The 27,072-nt window shown below is 40.2% G+C and overlaps 2 protein-coding genes across 4 annotated transcripts in view; one reads left to right on the plus strand and one right to left on the minus strand.

Moving 5' to 3' along the window:
* LOC121368937 overlaps positions 1-19,153 on the minus strand; it is a 348,055-nt gene extending 328,902 nt beyond the window's left edge. For both annotated transcript variants that reach the window (XM_041493711.1, XM_041493704.1), the window contains exon 1: positions 18,779-19,153. In XM_041493711.1, the coding sequence (XP_041349645.1) occupies positions 18,779-19,024 (246 nt within the window). In that variant the 5' untranslated portion in view covers positions 19,025-19,153. The remainder of the gene's footprint in view (positions 1-18,778) is intronic.
* The window catches only part of LOC121368916, a 180,015-nt gene that overhangs the window by 68,721 nt on the left and 84,222 nt on the right, over positions 1-27,072 (plus strand). The window contains exon 1 of one of the 2 annotated variants that reach the window (XM_041493679.1): positions 19,383-19,586. The exons of the other annotated variant lie outside the window; for it this stretch is intronic. The gene's annotated coding sequence lies outside the window, so the exon portion shown is untranslated. Of the gene's footprint in view, positions 1-19,382; positions 19,587-27,072 lie in introns of those variants that run through there. 2 annotated transcript variants of the gene reach the window in all.

Here is a 27,072-nt window from a genome sequence, read left to right on the forward strand (position 1 = left end):
ATTCTATATCTGTCCTCTATAATGTCAGCTGAATTTGGAACTTTTTACCCACACAATGCTCAAACTTGGCAATGTTAATATAACAAATACTTTACTGATATTCAGACGGTGAAATTAATCAAGATGGCTCAATGCAGAAATATCAGGCATATTCTAGATACAGATTTAAAGCCAGTCTCTTCCCCATTCTGTAATATAGTTTAAATAAAAAGTTAAAGTTTGTTTTGTTTAACGATACCACTAGAGGATACTGATTATTTAATCATCAGCTACTGGATATCAAACATTTGTTAATTTTGACATATAGTCTTAGAGAGGAAACCCGCTACATATTTTCATTAGTAGCAAGGGATCTTTTATATGCACCATCCCATAGACAGGATAGCACATACCACAGCCTTTGATATACCAGTCTCGAGTTTTAGGGAGTGACAATGAGAATTGTTTCACAAGGGACATATACATGCTGCAGGGTGGTGGCGAGTTGAATATCATAATTATTACCCATAACTGATCTCAATTTATATCACTCAACTTGTTTGGTTGGCATCCATGGAAGATTGTAGCAAGATAATCGATGATATGTTACAAGATAGGTTTTTAAAACGTGTGTAATAATAAACATCCCATCCCAACTTTAAATGAAATATGTGGTCAGACATAGCCCAGTGGTAAAGCGCTCGCTTAATGTGCGGTCAGTCTAAGAAAAATCTCTGTTGGTGGCTTAACCATGGCACCACCGAGGCTTAAATGAAATACAGACATTACTACACAATCAGTAAATTCAGCTTGTTCTACAATTCTAGATTATGTTCCTTTATTTCTGTCCATCAGTATATCAATCATTGATGTGTTGACACATCACACACAAGTGGGCCCATTTGGGCTATTTTTCGTTCCTGTCAGTGCTCCACAACTGGTGTAACAAAGGCTGTGGTATGTACTATCCTGTCTGTGGGATGGTGCATATAAAAGATCCTTTGCTGCTAATTGAAAAGAGTAGCTCATGAAGTGGCAACAGCTGGTTTTCTCTCTCAATATCTGTGTGTGGTTCTTAACCATATGTCTGATGTCATATAACCTTCCAATCCTTGATGTGCTAACACATTACACACTTGTACCTGGTATAGGGACAAAGGCATTGCACACACACACACACCGTATTTATTTGATCATGCTAGGACATCCAGGTAAAGTTGCCCAATATGTGTGTCCAAGGCTTTATAGAGTGGCACATGTCTGGACCCAACTATCGTATAATGTCTCGCATTTTCACAGCCATTGTCAAACATAAACACTATACTCAATGCATCAGACCAATTAATCATACAGGCTCAGTCTCGGAAAGGTAAATACGGATCACAAGAAACATAATACTGCTAGAAAGCAATCCATCATTTCGTTTAAGAAAAGCAGTCATACTAAGTGGCTTTTGACCTGGTTTTCTAAACACCCACTGCCATTGACTCAACTCAGTCTTTGTAGGCAACGTGACATCGCTGGCCATCACCAAAATTTCTAAATGAAACATATATTCAGACATCAGAGAAATGGTTTTCAAACAGTTTGAATAAAAATCCATGTTATGTCATCAAACATCTGATGATCGGTATGAAAGTCAGTAAACACCACAGCTATTTTGATGGTCAAACACTACAGCTACATAACATATGAATATTGCAGATAGAAATATGTAGATCAGTGGTTTGTAGGGGATTTACATACCCATTTAATTTTACTACAGTAATAAAGACCATTCTGATCGTGCCAAAAAATATTTTTTAATTGAACATAAGTGTAATACAAAATCTTGCATGCGTAATTCATGTACGTGGTCACTTGACTGAAAGTTAAAATCTTGCATGTGTAATTCATGTACGTGTTCACTTGAATGAAAGTTAAAGTTTGATACGTAATTCATGTACGTGTTCACCTGATTGAAAGTTAAAGTTTGATGCGTAATTCATGTACGTGTTCACTTGACTGAAAGTTAAAGTTTGATTTCTTTAACAACAAAGGGCAGGACGTAGCCCAGTGGTACAGCGTTCGCTCAATGCGCGGTTGGTGTGGGATCGATCCCTGTCGGTGGGCCCATTGGGCTATTTCTCGTTCCAGCCAGTGCACCACAACTGGTATATCAAAGGCCGTGGTATGTACTACGCTGTCTGTGGGATGGTGCATACAAAAGATCCCTTGCTGCTAATCGGAAAGAGTGGCGACATCGGGTTTCCTCTCTCAATATCTGTGTGGTCCTTAACCATATGTCTGACGCCATAGAACCGTAAATAAAATGTGTTGAGTGCGTCCTTAAATAAAACATGTCTTTCCTTCTTTAACAATATAACAAGAGCACATTGATTTATTAATCATTGGCACTTGGATGTCAAACATATGATCATTTTAACATATAGTCTTAAGGGCCTGCTACACGATACGATAGAATCGGACTGAGTCACTCGTATGAGTCAATCGCACGAGTCAATCGAACCAATTGAATCAGACCTGTTGCCACACGGTACTTGTCAATCATATGAAATGTGACGTCATTGATCCTTGCTGTAACCATGGTAAACAGTGTCATGTATTGATAAGAAGGCGGCTGTCGTAACGTTTCTGTCTTTATATAAATGACTGGACACATGCCACAAAGAGTTGTGCCCCTGATACAACTCTCTGAGCTGTTGGGTTTGTACCACGACAAGCATACAGTTTTCCGCCATTACACTCAGAATGTGGAGGTTATCTGTGCCACAATGTGATTGGTCAACGTCCCCAAACGTCAGATTCAATCGTATGAAAATAGAACAAGTTCTAAACTTCGACTCGTACAAGTGACTCGGGCCGATTCAATTGTATGACATGCCACACGTTACGATTTGCTTGTTGTCATTGCAATCCAAGTGACTCTTACGAGTCACTCGTATCGTGTAGTAGGGCCTTTAGAGTGGAAAGCTGCTATATTTGTTTCATTAATAACAAGGGATCTTTTACATGCACCAATCCACAGACAGGATTGCACATACCATGGCTTTTAATACATCAGTTGTGATGCACTAGCTGGTATGAGAAATAGCTCAATGGGCCTAATGATGGGGTTTGATTCCAGACTGACTGTCCATCAGGACTACATCCCGCCCCTCACTCGTATGACGTCATGTCCCTAGCCAGGGGCTACATCCCGCCCCTCAGTCCAATGATGGCGTGTCCCTAGCCAGGGGCTACATCCCACCCCTCACTCGTATGACGTCGTGTCCCTAGCCAGGGGCTACATCCCGCCCCTCACTCGTATGACGTCGTGTCCCTAGCCAGGGCCTACATCCCACCCCTCAGTCCAATGATGGCGTGTCCCTAGCCAGGGGCTACATCCCGCCCCTCACTCGTATGACGTCGTGTCCCTAGCCAGGGGCTACATCCCGCCCCTCACTCGTATGACGTCGTGTCCCTAGCCAGGGGCTACATCCCGCCCCTCACTCGTATGACGTCGTGTCCCTAGCCAGGGGCTACATCCCGCCCCTCACTCGTATGACGTCGTGTCCCTAGCCAGGGGCTACATCCCACCCCTCAGTCCAATGATGGCGTGTCCCTAGCCAGGGGCTACATCCCGCCCCTCACTCATATGACGTCGTGTCCCTAGCCAGGGCCTACATCCCACCCCTCAGTCCAATGATGGCGTGTCCCTAGCCAGGGGCTACATCCCGCCCCTCACTCGTATGACGTCGTGTCCCTAGCCAGGGGCTACATCCCGCCCCTCACTCGTATGACGTCGTGTCCCTAGCCAGGGGCTACATCCCGCCCCTCACTCGTATGACGTCGTGTCCCTAGCCAGGGGCTACATCCCACCCCTCAGTCCAATGATGGCGTGTCCCTAGCCAGGGGCTACATCCCGCCCCTCACTCGTATGATGTCGTGTCCCTAGCCAGGGGCTACATCCCGCCTCTCACTCGATGACGTCGTGTCCCTAGCCAGGGCCTACATCCCACCCCTCAGTCCAATGATGGCGTGTCCCTAGCCAGGGGCTACATCCCGCCCCTCACTCGTATGACGTCGTGTCCCTAGCCAGGGGCTACATCCCTCCCCTCACTCGTATGACGTCGTGTCCGTAGCCAGGGGCTACATCCCGCCCCTCACTCGTATGACGTCGTGTCCCTAGCCTGGGGCTACATCCCGCCCCTCACTCGTATGACGTCATGTCCCTAGCCAGGGGCTACATCCCGCCCCTCAGTCCAATGATGGCGTGTCCCTAGCCAGGGGCTACATCCCGCCCCTCAGTCCAATGACGTCGTGTCCCTAGCCAGGGGCTACATCCTGCCCCTCACTCGTATGACGTCGTGTCCCTAGCCAGGGGCTACATCCCGCCCCTCAGTCCAATGACGTCGTGTCCCTAGCCAGGGGCTACATCCCGCCCCTCAGTCCAATGATGGCGTGTCCCTAGGCAGGGGCTACATCCCGCCCCTCAGTCCAATGATGGCGTGTCCCTAGCCAGGGCCTACATCCCGCCCCTCAGTCCAATGATGGCGTGTCCCTAGCCAGGGGCTACATCCCGCCCCTCACTCGTATGACGTTGTGTCCCTAGCCAGGGGCTACATCCCGCCCCTCAGTCCAATGACGTCGTGTCCCTAGCCAGGGGCTACATCCCGCCCCTCAGTCCAATGATGGCGTGTCCCTAGGCAGGGGCTACATCCCGCCCCTCAGTCCAATGATGGCGTGTCCCTAGCCAGGGCCTACATCCCGCCCCTCAGTCCAATGATGGCGTGTCCCTAGCCAGGGGCTACATCCCGCCCCTCACTCGTATGACGTCGTGTCCCTAGCCAGGGGCTACATCCCGCCCCTCAGTCCAATGACGTCGTGTCCCTAGCCAGGGGCTACATCCCGCCCCTCACTCGTATGACGTCGTGTCCCTAGCCAGGGGCTACATCCCGCCCCTCACTCGTATGACGTCGTGTCCCTAGCCAGGGGCTACATCCCGCCCCTCACTCGTATGACGTCGTGTCCCTAGCCAGGGGCTACATCCCGCCCCTCACTCGTATGACGTCGTGTCCCTAGCCAGGGGCTACATCCCGCCCCTCACTCGTATGACGTCGTGTCCCTAGCCAGGGGCTATATCCCGCCCCTCAGTCCAATGATGGCGTGTCCCTAGCCAGGGGCTACATCCCGGCCCTCAGTCCAATGATGGCGTGTCCCTAGCCAGGGGCTACATCCCGCCCCTCACTCGTATGACGTCGTGTCCCTAGCCAGGGGCTACATCCCGCCCCTCACTCGTATGACGTCATGTCCCTAGCCAGGGGCTACATCCCGCCCCTCAGTCCAATGATGGCGTGTCCCTAGCCAGGGGCTACATCCCGCCCCTCACTCGTATGACGTCATGTCCCTAGCCAGGGGCTACATCCCGCCCCTCACTCGTATGACGTCATGTCCCTAGCCAGGGGCTACATCCCGCCCCTCACTCGTATGACGTCATGTCCCTAGCCAGGATGCTCAGTGTTCTGTCAATTCCACAAAAATCAACTAACTTTCCAGACAATGTGAGTTGTGTCATTTAATTTAATTTTTGTTAATCATAATCTACGAAGAGGGTATGAAATAAATACACAACTAAATACCATTATACATGTATTTCCATTAAATTTCCATTATATTTCCATTGTATTTATTGTATTTGTTTAGTGTGTAAGATTTAAATCACTCGACCGATATGTGGTCTCGTGGTATAATGTTCTTGTGCTCTATAAACTCATGTGATAAACAACATGGCAAAACGAATGATATGCAGTTCTGTGTATACATGTATATAGGGATACTAGTGGATTGATCAGTGTTCTGTTTTATTAATTGTTATAAATATTATAAAGAGACAATAAAACAAAAACAAAAAACATGTATATGGCTGGAAATAACAGTGGTTAGAGTTTGGTGGATTACAAAGAACAAGCGTGTTTTTTACTTGTACGTGTGTCACTACATGTAGACTGTAATTTAAAATGCTCAACACCTGCATTTAAGAAAAACAGGCTGCGTAAAATATTTTTATATTTTTTGAAAGATTGCTTGGTCATGCAGGTAGCAGGTAGCGGGTATATATATCACATCTGCTAGTACACACAATGTGAAGGTCCCTTAGTTGCCAAGACTGGGGAACATTCACCAGAAATATGTGTACGAAGACACCTCTATACAGAGAGGTTTTTTTTCTGAGACATTTCACAAAAGACGTTGATTTGCAGTTGATGGTAATAGTAAAACAGGGTTTCTGGTTTAGAAAAGCTGAACAAGGTGAACAAGAAAATACAACAGGTGAAATGTATTGTAAAATGTGAAAAATAATACAGTGAAACCTCTCTAAACCAGACCCTCTGTAAACTGGAATTACCCCAAACCAGACGTTTTTCACGGTCCCTTTTTTTAAAAATCAGTACAGAACCTAACCTCTCTAAACCGGATACCTCTGTTAACTGGACATTTCACTTGGTCCTGAGGGTGTCCGGTTTAGAGGCATTTCACTGTAGTTATTTGCAAAAATAAATCAGGTACATTAAATCTTTCTGGCAGCCAGTAACTATCACAGGTAATAGCACAAGCATCATTACATCTTTCTGGCAGCCAGTAACTATCACAGGTAATAGCACAAGCATCATTACATCTTTCTGGCAGCCAGTAACTATCACAGGTAATAGCACAAGCATCCGAGAGTTGAATGGATCTGCATAAACCATAATGATCCATGTTACGCAAAAAACAATTTCAGGTGTCCCATTTCATATCTGCATAACCTGTTATTACCATGATCTAATTTAAATGAGATGCACAAACGAACAATGGGCTAAAGAAAACTAGAGTTGTGCACATGAAGTACAAATGAAATGTTAATTCCCGCAGTTTTCTGAGGCTTGATTCCTGTTGAAACTAGAATCCTAAATTATAAATAAAGTGTGGTTGCCATAGTAACAAAAATTGCAAAAATAAATGTCTAACTAAATTTAGACAACACCCCATAATAGGTTTTAGATTACAAAATCTGTAACATACAAAATATTGTTTTCTGAAATATTATTATCCCAACCAGTGCTATATTCATGACGGGTACATATCAATATTATTATCCCAACCAGTGCTATATTCATGACGGGTACATATCAACATTATTATCCCAACCAGTGCTATATTCATGACGGGTACATATCAACATTATTATCCCAACCAGTGCTATATTCATGACGGGTACATATCAACATTATCATCCCAACCAGTGCTATATTCATGACGGGTACATATCAATATTATTATCCCAACCAGTGCTATATTCATGACGGGTACATATCAACATTATCATCCCAACCAGTGCTATATTCATGACGGGTACATATCAACATTATCATCCCAACCAGTGCTATATTCATGACGGGTACATATCAATATTATTATCCCAACCAGTGCTATATTCATGACGGGTACATATCAACATTATCATCCCAACCAGTGCTATATTCATGACGGGTACATATCAACATTATCATCCCAACCAGTGCTATATTCATGACGGGTACATATCAACATTATTATCCCAACCAGTGCTATATTCATGACGGGTACATATCAACATTATCATCCCAACCAGTGCTATATTCATGACGGGTACATATCAACATTATCATCCCAACCAGTGCTATATTCATGACGGGTACATATCAACATTATTATCCCAACCAGTGCTATATTCATGACGGGTACATATCAACATTATCATCCCAACCAGTGCTATATTCATGACGGGTACATATCAACATTATCATCCCAACCAGTGCTATATTCATGACGGGTACATATCAACATTATCATCCCAACCAGTGCTATATTCATGACGGGTACATATCAACATTATTATCCCAACCAGTGCTATATTCATGACGGGTACATATCAATATTATCATCCCAACCAGTGCTATATTCATGACGGGTACATATCAATATTATCATCCCAACCAGTGCTATATTCATGACGGGTACATATCAACATGTAATGTATGTGCTGTCCACAACTTTGCCGTTTATAGGGAGCTATTACTTTTACTTGCCTTCATTAATGTTTGAGAATATGACAGAAAGATATATCATCATCAGGCCACAAAAGTCAAAGAAAGTGCTTTAATGTTTGCTTTATTCAATGACACCGCTAGAGCCCATTGATTAATTGTTTTTCATCTATGTACTATGCTTTATGATCTCAAGCATAATTTGTTATTTGCTATTTGTAAAGGAAACAGTGCTGCCGTGACTGTGGAAAAGTGCATTTTAAAGATCCCTTGCTATTAATGGAAAAATGTAGCAGATTTTCTCTCTTAAGGCTGTGAAAATTAGCAAATGTTTGACAACCAATAGCCAATGATTAATAAATCAATGTGCTCTAGTGGTGTTGTTAAACAAAACAAACATTCAACTGGCTACAAAAGATCGCTTGCTACTAATGGAAACATCTAGCAGGTTTCCTGAACAGACAATTTGTCAAAATTACCAAATGTTTGACATCCAATAGCTGATGATTAATAAATCAATGTGCTCTAGTGGTTTGTTGAACAAAACAAACTTTAACTGAAGACTACATTAATTACCAAACATATGTCATTCAACAGCCAGTGATTAGGAAATCCGTCATACTAAATGGCTACTAATACTGAGTACTAAGTGATGTGCTCTGGTGATTGTCATTAAACAAAAACACACTTTTAACTTTCCTTAACACACTACATGTACCCCGGTACATGTATACACCCCGGTACATGTATGCACCCCGGTACATGTATGCACCCCGGTACATGTATGTACCCCTGTACCCCTGTACATGTATGTACCCCGGTACATGTATGTACCCCGGTACATGTATACACCCCGGTACATGTATACACCCCGGTACATGTATGTACCCCTGTACATGTATACACCCCGGTACATGTATACACCCCGGTACATGTATGTACCCCGGTACATGTATACACCCCGGTACATGTATACACCCCGGTACATGTATGTACCCCTGTACCCCGGTACATGTATGTACCCCGGTACATGTATGCACCCCGGTACATGTATACACCCCGGTACATGTATGCACCCCGGTACATGTATGCACCCCGGTACATGTATGTACCCCGGTACATGTATGTACCCCGGTACATGTATACACCCCTGTACATGTATACACCCCGGTACATGTATACACCCCGGTACATGTATGTACCCCGGTACATGTATACACCCCGGTACATGTATACACCCCGGTACATGTATGTACCCCTGTACCCCGGTACATGTATGTACCCCGGTACATGTATGTACCCTGGTACATGTATACACCCCGGTACATGTATGTACCCCGGTACATGTATGCACCCCGGTACATGTATGCACCCCGGTACATGTATGCACCCCGGTACATGTATGCACCCCGGTACATGTATGCACCCCGGTACATGTATGCACCCCGGTACATGTATGCACCCCGGTACATGTATGCACCCCGGTACATGTATGCACCCCGGTACATGTATACACCCCGGTACATGTATACACCCCGGTACATGTATACACCCCGGTACATGTATATACCCCAGTACATGTATATGCAAAACTGTTAAGTGAATAAAAAGTGGAACAGACTTCTTCTCCACATTTCTCTGCATGGGCATCACTTTTCGGTGATAAAAAAAGTGAGAGACGAGGCGTATTGTTGTACCTGTCCCCAATAACTCAGGGCTTTTGACAGTTTATTCATGTGGCCGAGCCCATCTTGTTGTGAACACACAATGGCCCTTTCTTCCCTGTATCTAGTTGGGAGAGGAGGACACCACTTTCTGCATGGATCGGAACTGTGGAGTTAGTCGAGTGGATAAACTGCTGGGGCTTTCTGGAATGGCTGGCCCCATTAATTTTATGAATAAGACAAGATATGGGAGGATGTAGGATTTCTTATTAGCTGAGGTTATTAGAGGAGGAGGATGGTTGGGGTTTGGGCAGGCACATGTGCAGGAATGGTATCTGGGGCTGGTCTAGACAGAGCTGAGTGAAGTCTAGAGGGGGACAAGTCATGCTCCCTTAAAAATATATATATTAGAAAAGTACAAAAATTTGTTTGAACAGTGGGATGGTGGGGGGCGGGGGAGGGAGCAGCTGCAATGTGCCTGTTGGGGGTGGGTGGGTGTTTGATCAATTTCAGTATGGAGCTGAACTGTGTATTCTTGCCCACTGGACAGGGTTATCCAGTTTTTGCACGGTACTAGAAAAATCTGTCTGACCCTAGGGCAAGATAAATCTGACCCGAGGGTTAGACGATTTTTATATAAGCCGTGACGTCATAACCCATGCTTTACAACGATTGATGTCACAACTCATGGTTTTCAGAATTCTGTTTGCCATTTCACGTTGTATCATTGTTTTAAAAATATATAAACAAATTAATATTTTCAACTTTATATTTATTGGTAAGTTGTTACATGTTTATGTCGTTGCATGAGCTGGACTATATTTTCCCCTGTGTATGATTAAATGAGTTTGTAGGTAAAATGTTTACGAATCATTCTACAATAAACAAACTGTCCCTTACAAAATTAATGTTTTGTTACTGAAATTAAAAGGGCAAGACAAAGAACCAATCACCATTGTGAGGTATAGATAAGGCAATTCCAACCCTCGGAACAAAATGTTTTTGAAAGGGCCTCGGTAAACCTTGGCCACATTTTGTCCCTTGGGTTGGAATTGCCTTATCTATACCTGACAACGGTGATAGATTCTATTAGTCAAGTGGATAAACTACTGGGGCTTTCTCGAACTACTGGCCCCATTAACTTAAATTGATAGCCCCATGATTATAAAGTTTTAGAGAGTAAACTCAACACTCTATAGAGTCTGAGACTTAACTAATGAATGGCAATGCCATACAAACTGCATATGTATGATGTCATTAAAGATTTGAGTCAAAAGCATGGGCTCCAGTTTTCAGGAAATGCAATAACTTCACGCAAACATTATTTTGTGACTTATTAAAAGGTAGGTGAGACATTCTGTCCTGCAGTGCTTTTGTGTATTTTATCACCTAAAAAATAAGATATGAATTGCAGTCAGTGTCTTTGTTGAAAATTTTATCAGTGGACATCTCATTAAAACGGCCCCAGGTGTGAATAAAACATGACAGTGTATTACCGCTAGTGTGATACAGCAGTGTGATATACTTCACTGTTGGAGATATGCCCTAGATAACATTATAGCTTCGGTGAAATAGCTTGTACTGCTGCAAGCAAGAGGAACTTTCTCTCTTATATTGGGGTGGGATCTAGCTCAGTCTATAGAGTGCTCGCCCGAGTTGCTTGGGTTGGACGATCAAACCCCATCAGTGGACCCATTGCATATAAAAGATCACTTGCTGCTAGTGGACAAATGTAGAGATCTTGTTTCCTCTACTAATGCGTCAACATTACCAGATGTGTGACATCCAACAGCCAATGTTAATTAATAAATGTAGAGATCTTGTTTGCTCTACTAATGTGTCAACATTACCAGATGTGTGACATCCAACAGCCAATGTTAATTAATAAATGTAGAGCTCTTGTTCGCTCTACTAATGTGTCAACATTACCAGATGTGTGACATCCAACAGCCAATGTTAATTAATAAATGTAGAGATCTTGTTTGCTCTACTAATGTGTCAACATTACCAGATGTGTGACATCCAACAGCCAATGTTAATTAATAAATGTAGAGCTCGTTTCCTCTACTAATGTGTCAGCATTACCAAATGGGTGACATCCAACAGCCAATGTTAATTAATAAATGTGTGTTAATGGTGTCATTAAACAAAACAAACTTTAACTCTTATATTAGTCACTACACGGACTTCTCTCTCACTACCACTAACGATCAATGTGACAAACGTTTTAAAAACTAAAGCATATTTTTCACTATTATAGACATCTTTGTTAACTGAATTCCAACTAACTCTTATACTAGTCACTACACGGACTTCTCTCTCACTACCACTAACGATCAATGTGACAAACGCTATGTTTTAAAAACTAAAGCATATTTTTCACTATTATAGACATCTTTGTTAACTGAATTCCAACTAACTCTTATACTAGTCACTACACGGACTTCTCTCTCACTACCACTAACGATCAATATGACAAACGCTACGTTTTAAAAACTAAAGCATATTTTTCACTATTATAGACATTTTTGTTAACTGAATTCCAACTAACTCTTATACTAGTCACTACACGGACTTCTCTCTCACTACCACTAACGATCAATGTGACAAACGCCACGTTTTAAAAACTAAAGCATATTTTTCACTATTATAAACATTTTTGTTAACTGAATTCCAACTAACTCTTATACTAGTCACTACACGGACTTCTCTCTCACTACCACTAACGATCAATGTGACAAACGCTATGTTTTAAAAACTAAAGCATATTTTTCACTATTATAGACATTTTTGTTAACTGAATTCCAACTAACTCTTATACTAGTCACTACACGGACTTCTCTCTCACTACCACTAACGATCAATGTGACAAACGCTACGTTTTAAAAACTATATTAGTCACTACACGGACTTCTCTCTCACTACCACTAACGATCAATGTGACAAACGCTACGTTTTAAAAACTAAAGCATATTTTTCACTATTATAGACATCTTTGTTAACTGAATTCCAACTAACTCTTATACTAGTCACTACACGGACTTCTCTCTCACTACCACTAACGATCAATGTGACAAACGCTACGTTTTAAAAACTATATTAGTCACTACACGGACTTCTCTCTCACTACCACTAACGATCAATGTGACAAATGCTACATTTTAAAAACTATATTAGTCACTACACGGACTTCTCTCTCACTACCACTAACGATCAATGTGACAAATGCTACGTTTTAAAAACTAAAGCATATTTTTCACTATTATAAACATTTTTGTTAACTGAATTCCAACTAACTCTTATACTAGTCACTACACAGACTTCTCTCTCACTACCACTAACGATCAATGTGACAAACGCTACGTTTTAAAAACTAAAGCATATTTTTCACTATTATAGACATTTTTGTTAACTGAATTCCAACTAACTCTTATACTAGTCACTACACGGACTTCTCTCTCACTACCACTAACGATCAATGTGACAAATGCTACGTTTTAAAAACTAAAGCATATTTTTCACTATTATAGACATCTTTGTTAACTGAATTCCAACTAACTCTTATACTAGTCACTACACGGACTTCTCTCTCACTACCACTAACGATCAATGTGACAAATGCTACGTTTTAAAAACTAAAGCATATTTTTCACTATTATAGACATTTTTGTTAACTGAATTCCAACTAACTCTTATACTAGTCACTACACGGACTTCTCTCTCACTACCACTAACGATCAATGTGACAAACGCTACGTTTTAAAAACTAAAGCATATTTTTCACTATTATAGACATCTTTGTTAACTGAATTCCAACTAACTCTTATACTAGTCACTACACGGACTTCTCTCTCACTACCACTAACGATCAATGTGACAAACGCTACGTTTTAAAAACTAAAGCATATTTTTCACTATTATAGACATTTTTGTTAACTGAATTCCAACTAACTCTTATACTAGTCACTACACGGACTTCTCTCTCACTACCACTAACGATCAATGTGACAAATGCTACGTTTTAAAAACTAAAGCATATTTTTCACTATTATAGACATCTTTGTTAACTGAATTCCAACTAACTCTTATACTAGTCACTACACGGACTTCTCTCTCACTACCACTAACGATCAATGTGACAAACGCTACGTTTTAAAAACTAAAGCATATTTTTCACTATTATAGACATTTTTGTTAACTGAATTCCAACTAACTCTTATACTAGTCACTACACGGACTTCTCTCTCACTACCACTAACGATCAATGTGACAAATGCTACGTTTTAAAAACTAAAGCATATTTTTCACTATTATAGACATCTTTGTTAACTGAATTCCAACTAACTCTTATACTAGTCACTACACGGACTTCTCTCTCACTACCACTAACGATCAATGTGACAAACGCTACGTTTTAAAAACTAAAGCATATTTTTCACTATTATAGACATTTTTGTTAACTGAATTCCAACTAACTCTTATACTAGTCACTACACGGACTTCTCTCTCACTACCACTAACGATCAATATGACAAACGCTACGTTTTAAAAACTAAAGCATATTTTTCACTATTATAGACATTTTTGTTAACTGAATTCCAACTAACTCTTATACTAGTCACTACACGGACTTCTCTCTCACTACCACTAACGATCAATGTGACAAATGCTACGTTTTAAAAACTATATTAGTCACTACACGGACTTCTCTCTCACTACCACTAACGATCAATGTGACAAACGCTACGTTTTAAAAACTAAAGCATATTTTTCACTATTATAGACATTTTTGTTAACTGAATTCCAACATTACTAGGGCGGGACGTAGCCCAGCGGTACAGCGCTCGCTCGATGTGCAGTCGGTGTGGGATCGATCCCTGTCGGTGGGCCCACTGGGCTATTTCTCATTCCAACCAGTGCACCACGACTGGTATAACCATTGTGCCACCAAGGCCAGTCTGTCCTGGACATACAGCTCATCCAGTGTAAACATCTCATTAAACTATGTATTCAGGTGTTGCTGGACCACTACCTAATTTATTATCACTGAATTCTGGCTGGAAACATCCTTCAGGATTTAGTAGCGATTAATCTTGCTTATTTTTAACATAAAATCTGTGTCTTAGATTAAATAATCCTAAAAATCTGAACCATCAATTAATAAAAAGCTTATAAAGCTTTGGCCAAAAGACTGGCACCTAAGTTAGAGAAAGTAATAAAACCTCGATTCAGGCCTGTGTCAGGGATGTGGGGAGGGGGAGGGCTGTGATCATATGCTACATGTGTGTGTGTGTGTGTGTGTGTGTGTGTGTGTGTGTGTGTGTGTGCAGATGGATGGATGTAAAAGTTTGTTTTGTATAATGACACCACTGAATGAATGAATGAATGAATGAATGAACAAACGAATGACAGAAGAAAAAAGACATAGAACGCTCAGTACCATTAATTAATCCACTCCTCAAAATGTGTTTTGTTCAAACGAGGGCCACAATGTTTCACTTCCCTCATATTGAATTTTGTGGTGCCAAGAGGCACCGCCATGATTACACCCCTCAAAAAACAAAAGTCTGATACAAACAAAACATACATGCACAGCCGGGTCATTATTTAATGATACATGTATCCTAATTAACTCCCAACTTAGAGTTAATACCTGTTTAAAGTATTTAGCATTTACAATAGAAATCTGAATTGTGTGTGATATTGCCACTGTTCCACTTGAGTTAACAAGAGCTCTCCATTACACACAATACAGGACATACAAGAGGTATACACCGCCTCCCTGTGTTATATAATCTGGTTGTATAACGCTGTGTTTAAATATGAGGTGTCACACAGCCCATGCCTCCAGCCATTCAGTGTCAACATTATCTTTGACTAATTGCATGTTTTCTCAATTTTATTGGGCATCATGGAGTTTGCTTTAAATTTTGTGGATTTGCTTTAAATTTTGTACATGTATTATATTATTATACAGTTGTGTAACATGATCTAGACTGGAGGGGTGGGGGGATTGAGGGGGTTTTAAGGTGTAGCAAGCAAACCCAATATGAACAGCCTGCACTGTAAACATTTGTTTTAGCCTCAACACAAGGTTCTTCTGACCCCCCCCCCCCCCCCCCACCCAAACCTTCACCCCCTTCCCCGTTACACAGTTTATGAGGCAGGATTTACATTGCTGTAGCTCAGTTGGTAGATGGTAGAGTGCTCACCTGAGGTGTTTCGATTGTAGGATCGAACCACCTCGGACCCATTCTCTTATTTGAATTTTTCCCATTCCAACCAGTACCCCCCCCCCCCCTCCACACTACAATTGGTATATCAAACGCAGTGACATGTGTTGTCATGTCTGTGGGAAGGTGCAAACAAAAGATCCCTTGCAGAGTGGGAAAATATACCAGGTTTCCTCAAAGACTGTGTCAGAATTACCAAATCTTTGACATCCAATAGCCAATGATTAATGTATCAATGTTGTCATAAGACCTGCAGCTCATCAGCATCTGTGATGTAAGTGCAATGTCTTTGATGGGGAATATTAATCATATAGTGTGCAATGTGAAAATAGCAGTGTCAACAGACAATGATTAATGTATCAATGTTGTCATAAGACCTGCAGCTCATCAGCATCTGTGAGGTGAGTGCAATGTCTTTGATGGGGAATATTAATCATATAGTGTGCAATGTGAAAATAGCAGTGTCAACAGCCAATGATTAATGTATCAATGTTGTCATAAGACCTGCAGCTCATCAGCATCTGTGATGTAAGTGCAATGTCTTTGATGGGGAATATTAATCATATAGTGTGCAATGTGAAAATAGCAGTGTCAACAGCCAATGATTAATGTATCAATGTTGTCATAAGACCTGCAGCTCATCAGCATCTTGAGGTGAGTGCAATGTCTTTGATGGGGAATATTAATCATATAGTGTGCAATGTGAAAATAGCAGTGTCAACAGCCAATGATTAATGTATCAATGTTGTCATAAGACCTGCAGCTCATCAGCATCTGTGAGGTGAGTGCAATGTCTTTGATGGGGAATATTAATCATATAGTGTGCAATGTGAAAATAGCAGTGTCAACAGCCAATGATTAATGTATCAATGTTGTCATAAGACCTGCAGCTCATCAGCATCTGTGATGTAAGTGCAATGTCTTTGATGGGGAATATTAATCATATAGTGTGCAATGTGAAAATAGCAGTGTCAACAGCCAATGATTAATGTATCAATGTTGTCATAAGACCTGCAGCTCATCAGCATCTGTGAGGTGAGTGCAATGTCTTTGATGGGGAATATTAATCATATAGTGTGCAATGTGAAAATAGCAGTGTCAACAGCCAATGATTAATGTATCAATGTTGTCATAAGACCTGCAGCTCATCAGCATCTGTGAGGTGAGTGCAATGTCTTTGATGGGGAATATTAATCATATAGTGTGCAATGTGAAAATAGCAGTGTCAACAGCCAATGATTAATGTATCAATGTTGTCATAAGACCTGCAGCTCATCAGCATCTGTGAGGTGAGTGCAATGTCTTTGATGGGGAATATTAATCATATAGTGTGCAATGTGAAAATAGCAGTGTCAACAGCCAATGATTAATGTATCAATGTTGTCATAAGACCTGCAGCTCATCAGCATCTGTGATGTAAGTGCAATGTCTTTGATGGGGAATATTAATCATATAGTGTGCAATGTGAAAATAGCAGTGTCAACAGCCAATGATTAATGTATCAATGTTGTCATAAGACCTGCAGCTCATCAGCATCTGTGAGGTGAGTGCAATGTCTTTGATGGGGAATATTAATCATATAGTGTGCAATGTGAAAATAGCAGTGTCAACAGCCAATGATTAATGTATCAATGTTGTCATAAGACCTGCAGCTCATCAGCATCTGTGAGGTGAGTGCAATGTCTTTGATGGGGAATATTAATCATATAGTGTGCAATGTGAAAATAGCAGTGTCAACAGCCAATGATTAATGTATCAATGTTGTCATAAGACCTGCAGCTCATCAGCATCTGTGAGGTGAGTGCAATGTCTTTGATGGGGAATATTAATCATATAGTGTGCAATGTGAAAATAGCAGTGTCAACAGCCAATGATTAATGTATCAATGTTGTCATAAGACCTGCAGCTCATCAGCATCTGTGAGGTGAGTGCAATGTCTTTGATGGGGAATATTAATCATATAGTGTACAATGTGAAAATAGCAGTGTCAACAGACAAAATTATTTCATTTTAGTTTTTAAAATTAGCAGCAAGGGATCTTTTATATGCACCATCCCACAGACAGTACATACCATGGCCTTTGATATACCAGTCGTGGTGCACTGGCTGGAACGAGAAATAGCCCAAGCACTGGATGGAATGAGAAATAACCCAATGATCCCACCGATGGGATCCTAGACTGGGACATCAAGTGAGTGCTCTACCACTGGGCTACATCCCACCCTATTTCATTTTATTTCCATGGACTTCTTTTCCAAATATGACACCCAGTGAACAATTTATTTGTCTTTTGAAAAGTCTGGACCTAGCCAACGTGTGTTATATGCAAGCTGGTTTCCCACAAAATGTATAAATTGTTAAAGTTATAGTGATTTGTAACTTTATTAATAATAAAACTTTGTGTTGCAAGTATTGATATTTTCATGTAAAATATATCTTTACATTGACAGTTTGAAATCCCTTTTAATGGCAAGCTGTTCTAGAGATTTTTATTGACACCATTGTTTAGCACATCAATGTATCAGCTACTGAATGTCATACATTTGATAATTATGACCTCTTTAAAGGAAACCTGCTAAATTGTTCCATTAGTTGCAATAATTCTTTTTTGACAAATAAAATTATTATTGTTTATATGCACTTTCCAACAGACAGGACAGCATATACCACAGCTTTTCATATGATATACCATTCACTGTTATCTTAGACTTAAATATGTTTTTAACGTGCTCATATACCTCTATGTTTTCGAGCACTCACTGTTATCAACATCGTACTGTTGCACGTGCATTTCAAGAATTTAAACCACGGGAACCGTATAGCTTTAGAAAAGCATTTATTTTAAAAACCATACCTTTAGCTCTTGTACAATATCCAAATAGACAGTCTTGTCATTGTGTGGCAGTTGTAGCGCCTGGTTGTAAACATGAAACGGCGCCGCCTTGGTCGAGTCCCCCAACACACTTGGAGAAGTCGTCACAACCGACTTTTGGTGGGTATCCAAGAAATCGGTGGCACGCGTTGTTCCGCTAGCGCAATTTGTCACCACAAACATAAACAACAGTCGTACGACTCTCCAATCCACCGAAATGAACATCATACTGTTTTCTTTAAGTGGTATTAATTAAAATCGTCCTTCTTTTAGTTATATAAACTGTCAAGAGTCGGTGGGGAACATTGCACGCAAATACCCTATCTAACCGCAGCTATGACAGGAGTCTTGACAGGCGACCCCGTATATTAAAGCGGCTGATACGCTGAAAGTACACACTCCCTCAACTCTGCAGTTTCTTATACACGAACAATTGAGGCAAGATTAGAACATACACATAATGCATCAATAGTTTCAATACTCTAAGTTCTTGTATTTTCTATCATATTGAGTAAATAATGTATTTAAAAAATCTATTATTTCAGCTAAAACCCTTCTGTTAACAAAAGATCGGAGGGAGGGACACTAGTTTAATGGTATCGCCGGGTGTCTTCGCGTTGAGGGTTTACTTACAGGTGTGTTTCGGGTTTTCGGCGAAATGTAGGCCTTAAATAATACTAATATGAACAGTATGGGACGTTTTTAACGGTCACATAGGCCTGTAATGACCTCTAATTCTCAATACACGAGATAAACTGGGATAACGTGTCACACTCTGTGTGACAGTAAGGTAAGTGTCGGCTAATTTTCCGGACAAGTTTCGCATGTTGTTCGACGTGCTTTTTAGTTTACTTTTCTAGAAAAGGCAGACCGTCGTACCTCCTGTTAGTTTGATTTATCAACATGTTATTCAAAGCTAATCTGTAGTATCGAGTAGCGAAAAGATAAAATGTGTGACATCGATAGCAGCTTCATGTTCACATATATACGTAGATGTAGTCCAAAACTGACATAGTAAGCTAAGACCAGTTTTGGACTAATGTAGATATTATTTTTAGCTCTTTACCAACTACGTTTCGATGTGTAATAAATTTAGTAGCTACACCAGTTAAATATAATAATTATTTATAAACGTAAATTACTGACATACGCACGCCAAACAGACATTTTCAACACGTGCTTAAACACGCTTCTTCCTGAACCAATGTTGCGTCTGTAATATCGATGCCGTTGGCCTGTTGTCTGTAACACGTGCAGCGCGTGCACCCGTGGCACGTGCACCACCTCCCCGTGTACAGAGGTGTAACAATTATAGTGCTGTCGGAAATAGAATAAAACATATTTTCGTCGATTATTTCTTACATATTAAACAGACATGTAAATACCTATTTGGAAAGTGTACCGCCCGTTCCCCCCATTAGTTATCGATCTAAAGAGGGATTTTTTGATGGGGTATATATAGAAAAGTGGGGCATGGGGCCCTAACCCTAACTCTATCCCTAACCCTAACTCTATCCCTAACCCTAACCCTAACCCTAAACTATTATAAATGATGGGGGGAACGGGTGGAGCTCTTGCCATCTATTTAATTATAGTCTACCTAATTTAGCATTTACTTGTTAGGGCTCTCATTGATGTACAAGGTGGTGTTTACTCTTAAAAGAAATATGTCAGTAAACAGGTGATTTGTGCACTTTATTGGAACAGACTATAACAAAGTTTGGTCAACATGTCAATTTCATTGCCATTACAATATGTGAGGGACCATTTCTGATGATGGTTTACCCCTATTCCTCTCTGAAACAAAATATTTGTAGACATTTATAAGTAATTTTGAGCAAAACTGTCAAGAACCATTTTGAGTTTGTGATCTAATTTCCAGTATTAAAGGTGCTATCTCAAAGTTGCATAATGACAGCTATTGCAAATCATGTTTTTATTAAATTTTGCTTTAACATTTAAAGACTACACCTTTAACTATATGCCCATAAATTAAATAATTATAGGAAATTATTTTATCTACTAGTAGAAAATACATTTTTATTGGAGAATCATTATTACAAACAGATGCTCACATATAACTTCTGATATAGCACCTTTAAGTGGTTGCAAGATTGTGTAAATTTCTACTATATTTATATTGAATTTATATTCACTAAATATGCTGGTCAAAATGAATAATTTATGCTGCAATTGGGGAGAGGGGTGGAGGGTGGGAAGGGGGCAGTTGCCGCCTGAGAATCTCACTATTTTTTTTTACTCCAGAAAATAGTATACACGTCAGGGTTTAATTTGTATAGTATTTCATTTGTTTATAAAAACCGGCCTCGATGGTGTCGTGGTTAGGCCATCGGTCTACAGGCTGGTAGGTACTGGGTTTGGATCCCAGTCGAGGCATGGGATTTTTAATCCAGAGATACCGACTCCAAACCCTGAGTGAGTGCTCCGCAAGGTTCAATGGGTAGGTGTAAACCACTTGCACCGACCAGTGATCCATAACTGGTTCAACAAAGGCCACAGGCAGGATAGCACAAACCATGGCCTTTGTTGAACCAGTTATGGATCAATGGTTGGTGCAAGTGGTTTACAACTACCCACTGAGTCTTATGGAGCATTCACTCAGGGTTTGGAGTCGGTATCTGGATTAAAAATCCCATGTCTCGACTGGGATCAGAACCCAGTACCTACCAGCCTGTAGACCGATGGCCTAACCACGACACCACTGAGGCCAGTCTTATATGTGTGTGTGTGTGTGTGTGTATGCATGTATGCATGTATGTATGTATTGATGTATGAATATCTATATATTGTATGTATGTCGAGGTTGACTGTTACATACATAGATATTAATGCACTGGTGCAGGGGATAATTAAATCTTTTCTGGTCTCACAAATTGTCCCATGCCGTTGCTGGGACTCGAACCTGTGGCACCAAATCGCCTGCAAATTGCAAGACTAACCACGATACGCTCTGAGCTATCGAAGCTTCCATAAAAAGGAAGTTCTTTATCTCAACCATATGCATGGGGCCTACAATCTACGCAGTTGATCCCGCTTACATGCATGAAACAGTGGGCAGACCTAGCACTGGCTAGTATGTATTGATGTATGAATATCTATATATTGTATGTATGTCGAGGTTGACTGTTACATACATAGATATTAACGCACTGGCGCAGGGGATAATTAAATCCTTTCTGGCCTCACAAATTGTCCCATGCCGTTGCTGGGACTCGAACCTGTGACACCGAATTGCCCGCAAATTGCAAGACTAACTACGATATGCTCTGAGCTATCGAAGCTTCCATAAAAAGGAAGTTCTTTAACTCAACCATATGCATGGGGCCTACAATCTACACGGTCGATCCCGCTTACGTGCATGAAACAGTGGGCAGACCTGGCACTGGCTAATGTATTGATGTATGAATATCTATATATTGTATGTATGTCGAGGTTGACTGTGACATACATAGATATTAACGCACTGGCGCAGGGGATAATTAAATCCTTTCTGGCCTCACAAATTGTCCCATGCCGTTGCCGTATGTATGTATTTTGCTTGTTTATGTTGTTTGTGGTCAAATGTCAACTAGTCCAGAATTGGCCATAAAAGATCTGAATTATGGCTAATTCTAGACTAAATTTCCACCACTGGTGACAATACATAAAAAAATTCAAGCAAGGATTTTTTTTAATATTTAAAAAAAAAGTAGTAGGTAGGTCAGTTTCCAACACTGCTTGACCTATCATATGGTAGTATGCCACGACTGGTGTATCCGAGGCTGTGGTATGTGCTATCCTGTCTGTGGGGTGGTGCATATAAAAGATCCCTTGCTACTAATGGAAAAATGTAGCGGGTTTCCTTTCTTAGACTATGTCAATATTATCAATGTTTGACATCCAGTAGCCACTGATTAACACATTAATGTGCTCTAGTGGTGTCGTTAAACAACACAAACTTTATCAGATGTTAATTCATATCACAGCTACAGCAGTTGATGTCACTGTTAAATTCGAGCCCTGATCGCCTCTCGTCACCTCTACCACTTTCACCCTAACCATCACCTCACCAATCTCCCCTCCACCACCACCACCACAATAATTGTTGATTGACATTTTTTCCCCCACACATTAAAGGTATATTTGTGATGTTTTTGTTAAGAATAAGAGTTGGTTTATATTTATCTCATGCCATGTCTTACGTGCCAGTTTAAGCCTGTTATGGGATAACTATGTGGTAGTACTTGAAAAGACTGGCAATTAGACCTTCCATATCTACTGTGTGTGTACACTGTGCTGATAACGGCAAACTGACAGGTTTTCAAGGTAAAGCCTAAGCCAGGTAAAGATGATTACGGTAATTTACGGTTTGCGGTGCAGTACCTGTGGTTAAGGTGAAATCTGATTACAGGTTGGTCAGCTCACCTGGTAAGTGTCTGAAGACAGGTTTATTACAGTGAAACCTGCTCAACCAGATACTTCTGTAACACAGACACCTCTCTAAAACAGACACCTCTATAAAACAGACACTTCTGTCACATTTTAACATTTAAAGTTTAAGTTTGGTTTGTTTAACAACACCACTAGAGCACAGGGATCATGCAAGGGGGTAACGTGGGCGAAATAATCATCATTTCATACTAAATGTTGCCTAATTTTTTTATCCATGGTGAAGTTCTAAGTCGCCTTGTTTAAAAAATAAAATCATAATGATTTGGGCTGTGTCTGAGCACATTGATTTATTAATCATATGGTATTGGATGTCAAACATTTGGTAATTTTTTATTCATAGTTATCAGAGGAAACCCACTACATTTTTCCTAATGCAGCAGTGGATCTTTTATGTGCACTTTTCCATAGACAGGAAAGCATAGCTTTTGTCCAGCTGTGATACACTGGTTGGAATGAGGAAAAACCTAATCAGCTGAATAGATCCCCTGAGGTTGTCTTTAAAAGATACCTGTCAGTAGGTCCATTAGGTTATTTGTTGTTTCAGCCGGTGCACCACAACTGGTATATATATCAAAGGTCATAACATGTGCTATCTTGTCTCTGGGATGGTGCATGCATATAACATCCCTTGCTACTAATAGAAAAATATACCAGCTTTCCTCTAGAGCTAAGACTACATGTATATGTCAGAATTAACAAATCTTTGACATCCAGTGACCGATGATTAATAAATCTTTGTGTTCTGGTGGCGTCACAACCCCCCCAACCACACACACACACACTTATACATGACTTAAAAGTTTCAATTCAGTTCTTTATTGACCTTAATAACCTTTACAGCTCAATTATTTACTCATGACTACATGGTATATAAATTGAAATGTCCATTTCATGGACTTGGGTTCTGCATGTATACACGTAAACCTTTTATGCATCAAACAATAGAAGAAAAATTAAAAAACAAAAACATTTTATGACTCTGCATTGACTTCAAAATGAAAAATGAAAAGAAGAAAAAAAAACCCAACTCATGTCAAAAATTATGCATGGCAAATGATCACAAAGGATATTATTATAATGTCTTGAACCATATCTCATTAGTACAGGTATCATGTCTCAAGTATCAAACCAGATAACCTATCAGTGATATCTACCAGCAAGCCTATTATTATTGTGCCATTCTAACTCATTATTCATTGCTGTATCTGGCATAAAGTAACTACTTGGGTAGTGGTGGGGTTGGTGGGAGGAGGGGGGCACAGTAAAAAAACGTGGCAGAGTAATATACCATGTTGTACAGGTAGGATGTTTACTGCTAGATCAAATGGGCACCATTTTGTTTATTGAGGGGGAGGGAGAGGAACAACAGATCTCTACCCCTCACCAGTTGCATTCCTGGTAATCAGGAAGAGCACAAATGAGACACAATGAGATCAGATTGATAGTACCCAATGCCCCCTCAAACCGTAATCCCTAATTCATAATGAAAAGAAAACCTGAGACATAACATGTCTGACATTCCATGCTTAAAATTCTGCTTGTTTCTATTACTGGTATGTCTGTGCTCTACATAAGTACATATATAAAAGATAGCTTGCTGCTTGTTTCTATCACTGGTATGTCTGTGCTCTACGTAAGTACATATATAAAAGATAGCTTGCTGCTTGTTTCTATCACTGGTATGTCTGTGCTCTACATAAGTACATATATAAAAGATAGCTTGCTGCTTGTTTCTATCACTGGTATGTCTGTGCTCTACATAAGTACATATATAAAAGATAGCTTGCTGCTTATTTGTATCACTGGTATGTCTGTGCTCTACGTAAGTACATATATATAAAAGATAGCTTGCTGCTTGTTTCTATCACTGGTATGTCTGTGCTCTACGTAAGTACATATATATAAAAGATAGCTTGCTGCTTGTTTCTATCACTGGTATGTCTGTGCTCTACGTAAGTACATATATAAAAGATAGCTTGCTGCTTGTTTCTATCACTGGTATGTCTGTGCTCTACGTAAGTACATATATAAAAGATAGCTTGCTGCTTGTTTCTATCACTGGTATGTCTGTGCTCTACGTAAGTACATATATAAAAGATAGCTTGCTGCTTGTTTCTATCACTGGTATGTCTGTGCTCTACGTAAGTACATATATAAAAGATAGCTTGCTGCTTGTTTGTATCACTGGTATGTCTGTGCTCTACGTAAGTACATATATAAAAGATAGCTTGCTGCTTGTTTGTATCACTGGTATGTCTGTGCTCTACGTAAGTACATATATATAAAAGATAGCTTGCTGCTTGTTTCTATCACTGGTATGTCTGTGCTCTACGTAAGTACATATATATAAAAGATAGCTTGCTGCTTGTTTCTATCACTGGTATGTCTGTGCTCTACGTAAGTACATATATATAAAAGATAGCTTGCTGCTTGTTTCTATCACTGGTATGTCTGTGCTCTACATAAGTACATGTATAAAAGATAGCTTGCTGCTTGTTTCTATCACTGGTATGTCTGTGCTCTACATAAGTACATGTATAAAAGATAGCTTGCTGCTTGTTTCTATCACTGGTATGTCTGTGCTCTACATAAGTACATGTATAAAAGATAGCTTGCTGGTTGTTTGTATCATTGGTATGTCTGTGCTCTACATAAGTATATGTATAAAAGATACATGTAGCTTGCTGCTTGTTTCTATCACTGTGCTCTACATAAGTACATATATAAAAGATCCCAAGGGCAGTATCTAGGTCATTCAGTAGAGCACTCACCTGCAGTGCTTGTGTCATGGGATCAAACCACCTCAGTGTATCCATTCTCTGATTGGATTTTTTCCCATGCCAACCTGTGCACCATAATTAGTATATCAAAGGCCATGGTATGCAGTATTCGAAATAATCACTTGTCTGTTTGTCCCGACAAGTGAAAATGTACTTGGACAAACAAATTGTACCTCTATGGTTGTCCAGTGGACAAGTCAATATGTTCAGTGCAGTTTTATTTTGAGCAATCAAAAATACGGTCCTTGTAATTTAATAAAACAAAACAATTTTTTTGTACTAGTGAAAATATTGCTGGATAAGTAGATTTCTCAATGTACTTAGAAAATTGAAAATTTCTATCACTGGTATATGTCTGTGCTGTACAGAAATACATATATAAAAGATAGCTTGCTGCTAGTGCTAATGAAAAAAATAAGTTGATTTTCTCTTAGACAATGAGTAAAAAAAATACCAAATGTTTGACATCTAGTAGTCAATGACTAATACATCAATGTGCTCTAGTGGTGTCATTAAACAAAACAAACTTTTTTACTTTTCCCAGGGCCATGCCTAGCCTAAATCAAGTGGAGGCAAGGGGCAGTACAAAATTATAAAACTCAGGGCACAATAATATCGGGTCTTCTCTAGCTAGGGTACTGTAAACTGAAAAGGGCACTTTTTAATATTTTAATGGGGATAGGATGGGATTAACTGTCCCTGGCATTCAGGACAAACCAAAAAACAAGACCAGTTTGGATTTATAGCACCCCTGTGAGCTCTAAGCCATATTAAGAAACTTGTGAGCATTTACAAAATATTATTCTCGTATAAATTTACATGAGGGTTTGGTCATGGTTTATAAATCTATATTTACAACAATGGCCACCTTATTCTGATCTGTGAGAAGTTGACAACACAGGAGGTGACTTGTTGGTACTTGTGGCTTGTTTTTATTTTATCTGTGTGTCCCGTGTCTTCAGCATGCACAGCACTTGAAAAAAATTAAATACATGTACATGTCAAGTCAGTAAAATACTGATCATAAGTCCATGTACAGTACTT

Source organism: Gigantopelta aegis, chromosome 1 (genome assembly GCF_016097555.1).
Source record: "Gigantopelta aegis isolate Gae_Host chromosome 1, Gae_host_genome, whole genome shotgun sequence".
NCBI classification, from domain to species: domain Eukaryota; kingdom Metazoa; phylum Mollusca; class Gastropoda; order Neomphalida; family Peltospiridae; genus Gigantopelta; species Gigantopelta aegis.